A 10209-nucleotide genomic window follows, 5' to 3' on the forward strand; every position below is an offset into this window, starting at 1 on the left:
ATATCCAATAAACATTACTACTAATATTAATAATTTACTTTTACATAAATGCGCTCCTTAATTTTATCATAATTTTATAACTCGAATTTGAATTTTTTTATTATTATTACTACTTCGGGTTTTCTGATCTTATTAAAAATTTCTACTTTAAAAGTTTTCTCAACCCAGCCCAATCATTCAACCAAAAACAAAATTATTTACATAATTTAATTTTTACGCTAGCTGTTTTTAATTTTTGGACTGTTAGGTTTTTAAGTTCGGATATTGATTTGGTTAAGTAGGCGTTTAGTGTAGAAAATCTTTGTAATTCTAGTTATTATATATCTATTGTAACTAGAAACATAATTATACTACTACCAATCACGTGGTTTAAATGGTTAAAATATAAATCAATTAAATTAATACGTTATTTCTTTCCTGAAACGAAGCAAGGATATTTTTCTAATATTTTATATAAGTTGAAAGGAGTATTTACATATTTTAAAAATTCAGTGATTGATCAAATTTTTTTGTTCTACAAATTAAAACGCAAATGATGTATTTATCCTAAACTTTCATTTATCTCTATGGAGCATCCAATTCCATGGTTACTATTTTGCTATAATGCCGCAAAAAAGGACCGAAACTATTCGATTTATAAATCGGTGCGGTTTGTATTTTGTAATAAATTCCGTTTTCGAAGCTTTGAGTTTTGGTTCTGATGTGCTGCCTATTTCCTACCCAATTCCCAGTTTCCAAGACTAATACTCTCCTTTCCTTTTCTGACCATCAGGAAACCTAATCTCCCCTCCTTTCCTTGCTTCCTTCTCAATTTTCTATAAATCTCTCCGTCGCCGATCATCACCTCCGGCAGGCAACAGGCGGAAAACGGACTGGTAAGCCCTAAGGTGCAATCTGATTCTTCTTCTTCTTCTTCTTCTGAGCTGTTTTGTGATGGTAAAATGGATTGTTTTTTTTTTTTTTTTGATAAACTGGATTGTTTGTTAACCATTCCATATTTCTCTTACCATGAAATGTGACTACTGGCTAAATGAACAAAGCTCTCCATCTAGACTTGGTATTTCAAAATATTTTGAGGATTTTCTTTAATTTTGGTGTAATTTGGCAGCATTTAAAATGGTTACAGGCTGCCATTTACTATTATCACGCAATTTTAATAGATTTTTCAACAAACTGGTTACACTTGGATGATTTCTTGTTGTCTTGTAAAGAAATCTGATTTTGTCCATTTTATTTTCGGTTTTATACTCAAAACGAACTGATTTGATTCTTTTTGAACCAAACAAAAGTGTAATTCGGTTTGTTTCAGTTCAAAAAATGAAGCAGATTTCGGCTTGGTTTGCTTCAGTTTTTGAACCGAACCTGTCCATGCTGACCCCTAAAATTGCAATGTACTTGTTGTTTCATTTCAGTGCAGGAAGAGTTGCTTTGGTTGCACTAGAGATGCTCTTAGATTATGAAATTTTGGTGGTGTACTATTACATGTTTGGAAAGTATAAATAGGTAGCTCTGACGTTATGCAGAAAAATTAGTACTTAATTGTCTCTAGCCTATCTTAGACACTGTTTACCAAAGTGATCTTATCAATTGTAGCTTGTAAATGTGGCATGACTCTATTTTCTTTTGGTTTATGTAGGCCTTTTCTATGGTTTTGCAAATTGCCCATGATAGGAAACTATTTAGATAAAAGCTTAGAACTTTAGATAATATTCCAGAGAGTAGATACAGAGATGAATGTGAAGTGAACCGAAAGAAAAAAGATGAATGGTTCTGCTACTCATGCTTGCTTTTAAAGACGAGCTTTAGTACCACGTTTTATAATTGACAGTTTGAATTTTGAACCCATACTTCTATAAGCTTAATGCTCTTGTAATTATTCACTGCTTAGTTTTGTTTCCATGAGTACAGTTACTGGAAAATCAGTAGTTTCAGATTGATCATTGTTTCTCTCGTGAATTTTTCCAGTGATTTTTGATAATTTTTGTGTGTATGTTCTTCATCTTATCTATGATTCCCAATTTTGGGTACCTTGTAGAAATTTTCACATATGCAACCATGTTTTCAATATGTTAAATAAAAAATTCTAACATGCATAAGACATTGAGTAATGTTTATATTTTTTCCCCGTAATCTATCCATTTATATCTCTCCATAATGTTTAAATAGGCTTGTCAAGGTTGGATTTGTCAAGATGCTGAGTAAACTATTTGTGACGACACTGAAACATATGTGATGTGGGTTACGCTGATAGAAAAGTGCGAGTTACGAGAGGCAGAAGAGTGTCAAATTAGCAACCATCAAGTGGGAAAGCACAATAAGAAACAATAGTCGGGGCAGGTGGTGCAGCCGTTGCACACTACCAGTAGAAGCCCTATCGACTTAATAAATTAAATCAGTTCCCTCTTCCTCTTTTTCAGATATTAACATTTTGGAATTCTATGTCTAAATCCCTAATGTCGATGTTCACTAAACTGTCCTGGTCCTCCAGCGCCATCAAACCTTATTTTGTCAACCACATCCGCTGCATGAGCAATGTCCCTGAAAACACTGTTTACGGAGGACCTAAGCCCCAGAACCCTAACCAGAGAGTGACTCTAACCAGTTTGAGACAAAAGCACAAGAACGGCGAGCCAATAACTGTCGTGACTGCTTATGACTATCCATCCGCTGTCCACCTCGACACAGCTGGCATTGATATTTGTTTAGTCGGTGATTCAGCTGCCATGGTTGTTCACGGTCATGACACCACTCTCCCAATATCCCTCGAGGAGATGCTTGTCCACTGCCGCTCCGTTGCACGCGGCGCCAAGAGGCCGCTTCTCATTGGGGACTTGCCCTTTGGCACCTATGAGTCCTGCACCAAGGAGGTACTGTAGAGATCTTTTGAATTCACATGTAAGAGTATATCTAAATTTTACAGGATTGGCATAATGTTTTTGTGTTTTCTTTTTAAGAGTTGAATGGCTGAGTCTGGATTATGAGCAGGCAGTTGATACAGCGGTTCGGGTACTGAAGGAAGGTGGAATGGACGCTATTAAATTGGAAGGAGGATCGCTCTCCAGAATTGCTGCTGCCAAAGCTATAGTTGAGGCTGGAATTGCTGTTATGGGGCATGTAGGCCTCACTCCTCAAGCCATCAGTGTCCTTGGGGGATTTAGGCCTCAAGGGAAGAGTATTTCCAGCGCTGTTACGGTCTGTTTTTTGCTTGTGTATTAGTGTTGAACTTCATTTGCGAGAATGATTTTATCGAGTTGGTTTCGCTTTTGCAGGTTGTGGAAACTGCATTGGCTTTGCAGGAAGCAGGTTGTTTCTCTGTTGTTTTGGAGTGTGTACCTGCGCCTGTAGCTGCTGCAGCAACTTCTGCTCTTCGAATTCCAACCATTGGCATTGGAGCAGGGCCTTTTTGCAGTGGCCAGGTTTATATAGACTTTTCCTCTCTTATTTTTTATGGCATTATCATTGGGTTTGATTATAAATCAGTGAATATGAGCTAATTTTCTATTTAATAGATGATGCTGAAACAATTTAATTGTCTCTACCAGTTGCCCTTTTAAATGCAGACTCACTTTATTCAAATTTATGAGAAATAAAAAGAAAGATAATGAGAGGTTGTGATTAATGATCAATATAATGTGTGTTTTTTTTTTTAATCAAGTATGCACTAGGAGATTGACTGATTGAGGCAGTTTGATAATTTATAGAATAACCTGAAGATTTTCATCTATGGTTTGATTTGTATCAAGTATGCACAATGGTTTTTCAAAACTATGGCTTTAACAAATAACAAGACTTTCTGCAGGCTAATGATTTAACTTGAATATCCATGGTCTGTTCAAACTCTCTTGCTTAACAGCTGACATAACTATGCATAATACAGAACAATCAGTTTGAAAAAAGATAATGAATTTTTTAGTGTTAGGCTTTCAGATTCAAGTGAAGCATAGAGTGGCAGGTTGATTTGCTACTAAATTTTAGGATGACTGGAAATAGTAGCTCGAGCACCCCCCCCCCCCCCCCGAATCCAAATCCAATGTTGTTTTCATCTCTAGGGTTCAAAGTTGCTCTGTAATTTTCTGATATTTTTTTTTTTTTTTGATAAAATAATTTTCTGATATTAAAGTAGTGCATTAGTTGTGAAAAAATATTTGGTTCCACAAAGTCATATGGCGGCATTCTGGACTGCTGCATCGACCGTCTATTCTTTCTGCGTCAACCAAGTTTTCTTATTTCGTATTCCATTGCCTATGCAGGTGTTAGTTTACCATGATCTTCTAGGAATGATGCAACACCCACATCATGCCAAGGTTAATTTCCGACAATAGCGATTGTGCTTTACTGATTCTTTCATGCCTGAGGTGTATTTTGACTAAAAAGAAGGATTGCTTCTTTGCTTTATATAGGTTACACCAAAGTTCTGTAAGCAGTATGCAGGTGTTGGAGATTTGATAAACAAAGCTCTGGTAGAGTACAAGGAAGAAGTGACAAATGGTTCATTCCCAGGTCCGTCCCACACTCCATATAAAATGGGTGCAACTGAAGTTGATGGTTTCTTAAAAGAACTGCAGAAGATGGGTTTGGACAAGGCAGCATCAGCAGCTGCAACAGCAGATGAGAAGATAAACAAACCTGAATCACCCAACGGAGCGAGTTCGTAGACAAATGACTCAACATAAGTCTTCAGTCTGTCCTGAAGAAGATAAGTAATAATTGGTTAGGCACATTATTGATAATTATACAAGTTTCATTATATGGTTTTAGAGATTGCCTCGGGCCAGTTGTTTTGCAGTTTATTAATGTTTGCTCCGTTCGTTGTGGGATCTGAAACCAATGTCAAAAGTGCAAAATTTTGTTTGATGTTGGAGTCTCATAAATTATCAAAATTCACTATCATTTTTTGTTTACCTCTAGTTTAATGAGAAAATTTGACAAATTATTTAACTATCTCAATAGATATTTTATACATTAATTATGCTACCAGCGTTCTAAAAATTAGTCTAGGTGAGGATTTTTAGAACACCGTTCTGATTTCTTCAAATTGGTGACATAAGTTGGTTTACCCATTTTTGGCCGTTCAGGCGGTAGAATGAACCTCAAAACAGTTTATGTTTAAAAATGGCTTCCAAAGCACATGGTTTATTTTTGTAATTTTTCCTGTAGGAAGAGTATATCTAATTCAGAGCCAAGGAAAAAACCTTAAGGCCGCAGATGAGTTTAAGAAGACTCAACAACAATAATGGAAATTAATCCCAAACAAAAGTGTTACAAGAATCACTTATTTACTATTGAGCTTATCTCGTAGTTGTTTCTTATGTTTAGCAAACATCTTGCTGCACCAAACTACCAATTGCATCGTCCAAACTTCTATTCAATTTCCAGAAAGGTTATGAAAGTTCAATCATTGTTTTGAGACGCCAAATCAACGAAATTGGGTGTTGAAGGGCTTGAAGGGTGATTTTTCTGCATGATTTAAGTTAAGGTGGTGTATACAACATCCGTATAGGATTCTGATCGTTCAAACAATGGAAACTCCCTGCTATAAACAATCAGAAAATATTTTTCACTAGAAAAAAGATTGGAATTATATTGTCCGGTAAACGTTAGAATTAAGATCGACTGTTTTGTTAGCGGATGCTCTCCTCTAAAAACCATAGAATTTATTCGTACCTTATCCACCATTTTAAACATATTTTCCTGCATTGACTACCAAGTATATTCTGCCACTGTAAACAACTGTTAAATAGTTTACACAAAGAGGTGCTTTCCTAATTCCTATTGCAGATCACGTCGGGATTTTCGTACAAATTACATTGAAATGGTCTTTTAAAAATCAAAGAAACAGCTACTATGACCTCTCTGAGCTAGCAACTAAAATCTTTATTTCTAATTTGAACAATAGGGAGATCCTGGGATTGTGAGGGAGAAAGACAAAAACAAGCTCTGAGAAGTGCAATGGTTGTGAATTATCAGAAAAGAGGTCTCTTTCCATTTAACATTCCCAGCAAATGTTCAAGAACACTGGCCCCTGCATCTCGCAAACCAGAATGCATGTATTCGTTAGTTATCCATAGTCTTATACCTGCTATCTGAGAAGCTGTTTCCATTGCCACCTTGAAATTTACATACATATCTTCACAGTATACAGCAGCTGCTACAGGTACCTGCCATCGTTTACCAAATTAGTAGGCCATCCAATCAATTAGTAGGCCATCTTTTACCTAAGTTTTCTTATAGAATCCAAAAACAGAAACTCACTACAAGAAACCTAGTTACATGGAAACGAAATCAGACACTCGAAAATGATATTTGTAAAATATATCATGGAGGAAACATGTAAATACTAAAAATATAAGGACATATCTATAAATTTTTAAAATTATAAGGATGTGTTTAATTTTTTTATATACGTTAAAAAAGAGTTACATACAAGTCACGTAATAGAGGTAAAACTTCTTTTTCATTTTGAAAGCTTGTAGAAGATGATCTAGAAAATATTAGTGATTTACAGAACAAGTTTTCAATTTTCTTAAATTATGGAAACATGACCCAAAATCTTTTGCCCGAGAGTTTTCGGTTTCCAAAATGTTTCCAGAATGTGAAACGCTTTAAGATGAAAGTTCCCGTGCAACATAGCAAGAAACTAGTTCATCATGAGTATAGCATTCCTACATTATCAGTCTCAAGAGGACATTTCACATCATTTGGCAATTCGAAGCTTTTTTTTAATATTCCAATACTAAAAAAGATTTCTGAACATTAAACAGAAATCTGAATGCAAAACCTTGTTATTATTCAGCACAGCAATGTCATAGAGGGAAGGCCAGTCTTCTTTCTCAGCCAATATATTGGCGGCGGCTTTGAACGGCCTCAAGGCATGAATTTCATCAAGCATCCATGGGAATACCATCTGCAAAAGCAAGGATCCATGATGAAGATACCATGTCAGTCTAATATTAATGCAAGCAAAACCTAGACAGGTTAGTAATAAAAAAAATCCAGCACCAAAGGGACAGCTTTTTATATCTTCACATTGGAATGCCAGTTCTTTTACCTTCATCACAGCCATATTTGGGTGCAGTCATATACACAGAACAATGAAGGAAATCATGTGTGCTGAAAGACAATGGTCCAAGAGGTGGTGACTAATGAATAGACATAACCAGAACATATTTCCACAACAAATTAAACATATAAGTTTGTTCAATAAAAATATCACCATCATAAAGCTCTGTGATTTAAAAAATGCTAATCTCATTAAGTTACTTGTCTTAGCTTTTATTATTTTTTGCTTTTATAACCGATTGTTTTCCACCATAAATATTATTTCTTCTATATCTACTTTGATTTTGAAAGGTTCTTACACACACACACACACAAAAAGCGGCCAAAAGGAATTCTGCACAATGTTTTATTAAGACCAGCGGGCATCCTTAATAAAAACAAACAGAAGTGCAAGAGGAGCCATTGAACTGACAGAATTAAAGAACACTTATGTAAGCAATGAAAATGACCACCGAAATTATCAGTCACCAATTTGTGACTTCAAGACTATAGTAATGACATTCCCAGTCAGTAACAAATAAATCTTTCACAACTAGTATACATGCTTCATAATATTTTAAGCTATATATATGACAAACCTCCCCTGTGAAAAATACTGGCCGGCCTTCTTTTGCAGCACTGATTGCATCAAATTTACCATTGTTTTCAGCCATGATTCTGTTGGCAGACCACCGTGATGAAGCACCCTTCACAACCAACAAAATAAAACAATAAAAACTAGAAGATTTAAAAGATGAGGAAAATTACACATAGGAGAGAAAAGGTATGTACTTGACAGTAAATGGACTCATGCATGAGAGCATAGAGTGGGTTCGAATCGAAATCCAACCAATTTTCAAACTGCACGATATGAAATAGCTCAAGTTTGATAATGGAGAAGCCTAGCATCGGTCGAAAAACAGCAATAGTCTTACTGCTTTTAAGAAGTAGTAGCTAATTCGCTTTTGTGATCCTGGAACTATAACTGGATCCCACACTCTCTCCAACCTAAAATTAGACAGAAAAAGCAAGAGAAAATAATAAGAAGACAAAGAGTCAACCAAAAGAACATAAGGGTGGGAAAGAAAGCCTGGAATTGATGCCTTACAGATAATGAAGACGCTCAAAACCTGCACTGGATCCCAAACCAGAAAGACCAAGAATTTGCAGTCCTCTTGGTGTTAAGAGTCCCCCAGATGGAAGAAGCACCTATACAGAAAGGAAGAGAAAATGCAGTTGGGTAGAGATATAAACATAAAATTTCACAGTGCATAAGCAAGATGCTCACTCCGCCTCCTTCAGAATTTGCTAGATGGTTCACTACTTCACGAACAATTTCAACATCCTGAGGAAACCTTTTGTAGTACTTCTCATTCTGGCGAATAACCTGTTCACAGCAAGCTCTATAAACGGTGTCTGCAGTGCATCCATTGCCTATTGGAGGGGTTCCACCAGTTAAAAGCACTTGTTTCAGACCTTGTGGAGCAAAGCTCAAATAGGTTACAGCACAGAAGCCACCATAGCTCTGAAAATGTCAAGGGAGAGATAGACTGACAACGATCAGTAGTATTAATCTTGTCAATGTCCCTGAACATTGCAAAGTAAAGTGAATGGGGAAAAAAAACATGCACCAGAGACTAGAAATTGAAAAAGGCCGTGTCATGATAATAATCCTAATACCTGACCCAAAACTGTCCATGGTTCAGCATCAGGAACAAGAATAACTCGGATAAACTCAGCATCATTCACTATATTATCAGCTCGAAAGTGTTTCAAGTATTCAGCCACCTCTTCTGCAGAATTCAATTGCGACATAGATGATGTTGTCAAAGGAGTTGATAAGCCTGTTCCTCGCTGCAAGAATATACATTAGCAGGAGCAAAATTGCCTATGAATATAGCAAAGTTCCTATAACAGGAGTACTCAGATTTATGCCTGATCCATCAAAACAACACGGAATTCTTCACATGCTTTATTTATCCACCCACTGGCTTCAGTTGGCCGTGGGCACTCAAAGCCAGGTCCACCTTGTAAATATAGCAAATAAGGTAGTGATTGTTCTTCTTTCCCAACTGCAACACACATTTAAGGGATTGTAAAAAAATTACTACAGAAGGTATCATTCTTCTAGGGTAAAAATAAAAAGAAGCAGCAAACAACGAATACAAACTAAAGTTCATCGACGGACATAGTTATAATCTAGTCAAAGAAACAATTCAAAAGGTATGTAGATTTTCATTCAGATGATTTTCTATCAAGTCAAATGCAAGTATATGGTTTAGTTGACTTTTTAGGCAGAAATTTGACTTTGTCACAGCACTATGTCAAATCAAGACATTCTTTAATCGAAGGATTCAGTTAACAAATCCTCAAATTGAATAGTACCTGCAACGACTTCACGGACAAAAAGTGAGATCTTAGAAGAAACATTGCGATCAACAGAGTAATCAAGGGGAACAGCAAAGCGGTGATCACGAAGCCGAAGATCGGGTACTGAGTACCAATCTCCTATGACATGCTCCGGCGGGGAATGGACGGCGATGTTATTTGCTCCCGTCATAGCAGTGGCAGAGAATGCACGGAATGAAGTACCGCGATAATGGAAGTACAGAAGTTTGGAGACTGAGACTGAGAGTGAAGAAACGGTACGAAAGGATACGAGTGAAGAGGAAGTCAACAGGAGGAGTGGCTTTATTAACGAGGGCGGCGCGTAAGCTGCATACATTTTTTGGTTAGTGTGAAGCGCTTCTGTGGATAGGGGGCTTGATTACGTTTTGTTTTTTTTGGCTAAATATATCATTTGCCCCTCAAAACTTATCCAAAAAACTTGATTGACCCTTTAAATTTTTAAAGTGTTCTGATAGTTTCCTAAACTGAACTTGCATAAAATATTTTGTTACCTCTGAACTTGCATAAAATATAATCAATTGATCAATCGGTCACAAAAAAATAACTTAAATACGGAAAATGTATTCCATGCATCTTAAAATGTTATTACATAATTCAAAAACAGATTAAAAACGAAGTTATTATTTGTTTAATTATGGAACTTGTCTTCTCTAATAATAGAACCGCATATCCCGATCTTTTACTTTTTTTAGGGCACGTGCAATACATCTTCCGTATTTATTTTTTTATTTTTTGCAACCGAGTAATCATTTGATTGCATTT

At 36.1% G+C, this 10209-nt stretch overlaps 2 protein-coding genes across 3 annotated transcripts; one reads left to right on the forward strand and one right to left on the reverse strand.

Annotated features, from left to right (window-relative positions):
* The first annotated feature begins 601 nt into the window (after positions 1 to 601).
* Positions 602 to 4901, forward strand: LOC136217106 (3-methyl-2-oxobutanoate hydroxymethyltransferase 1, mitochondrial-like). Of its 2 annotated transcripts, none has more exons than XM_066003691.1 (6): positions 602 to 887; positions 2167 to 2867; positions 2986 to 3192; positions 3270 to 3416; positions 4251 to 4304; positions 4401 to 4901. In XM_066003691.1, the coding sequence occupies exons 2-6, from the start codon at positions 2439 to 2441 to the stop codon at positions 4653 to 4655; spliced, it is 1092 nt and encodes a 363-aa protein (XP_065859763.1). In that variant the 5' UTR covers positions 602 to 887; positions 2167 to 2438; the 3' UTR covers positions 4656 to 4901. The 2 variants fall into 2 exon arrangements, with proteins under 2 accessions (XP_065859763.1, XP_065859762.1); XM_066003690.1 differs by having other exon boundaries at positions 602 to 875.
* A 795-nt stretch (positions 4902 to 5696) lies between these two features.
* Positions 5697 to 9790, reverse strand: LOC136217105 (uncharacterized). Its single transcript, XM_066003689.1, has 10 exons — positions 9424 to 9790; positions 8974 to 9110; positions 8719 to 8892; positions 8327 to 8563; positions 8147 to 8247; positions 7974 to 8046; positions 7831 to 7899; positions 7638 to 7745; positions 6779 to 6904; positions 5697 to 6158 (listed from the first exon to the last, which is right to left on the reverse strand). The coding sequence occupies exons 1-10, from the start codon at positions 9761 to 9763 to the stop codon at positions 5964 to 5966; spliced, it is 1560 nt and encodes a 519-aa protein (XP_065859761.1). The 5' UTR covers positions 9764 to 9790; the 3' UTR covers positions 5697 to 5963.
* Between the last annotated feature and the right edge of the window lie 419 nt (positions 9791 to 10209).

This window comes from Euphorbia lathyris, chromosome 2, assembly GCF_963576675.1.
Source record: "Euphorbia lathyris chromosome 2, ddEupLath1.1, whole genome shotgun sequence".
Taxonomy (NCBI): domain Eukaryota; kingdom Viridiplantae; phylum Streptophyta; class Magnoliopsida; order Malpighiales; family Euphorbiaceae; genus Euphorbia; species Euphorbia lathyris.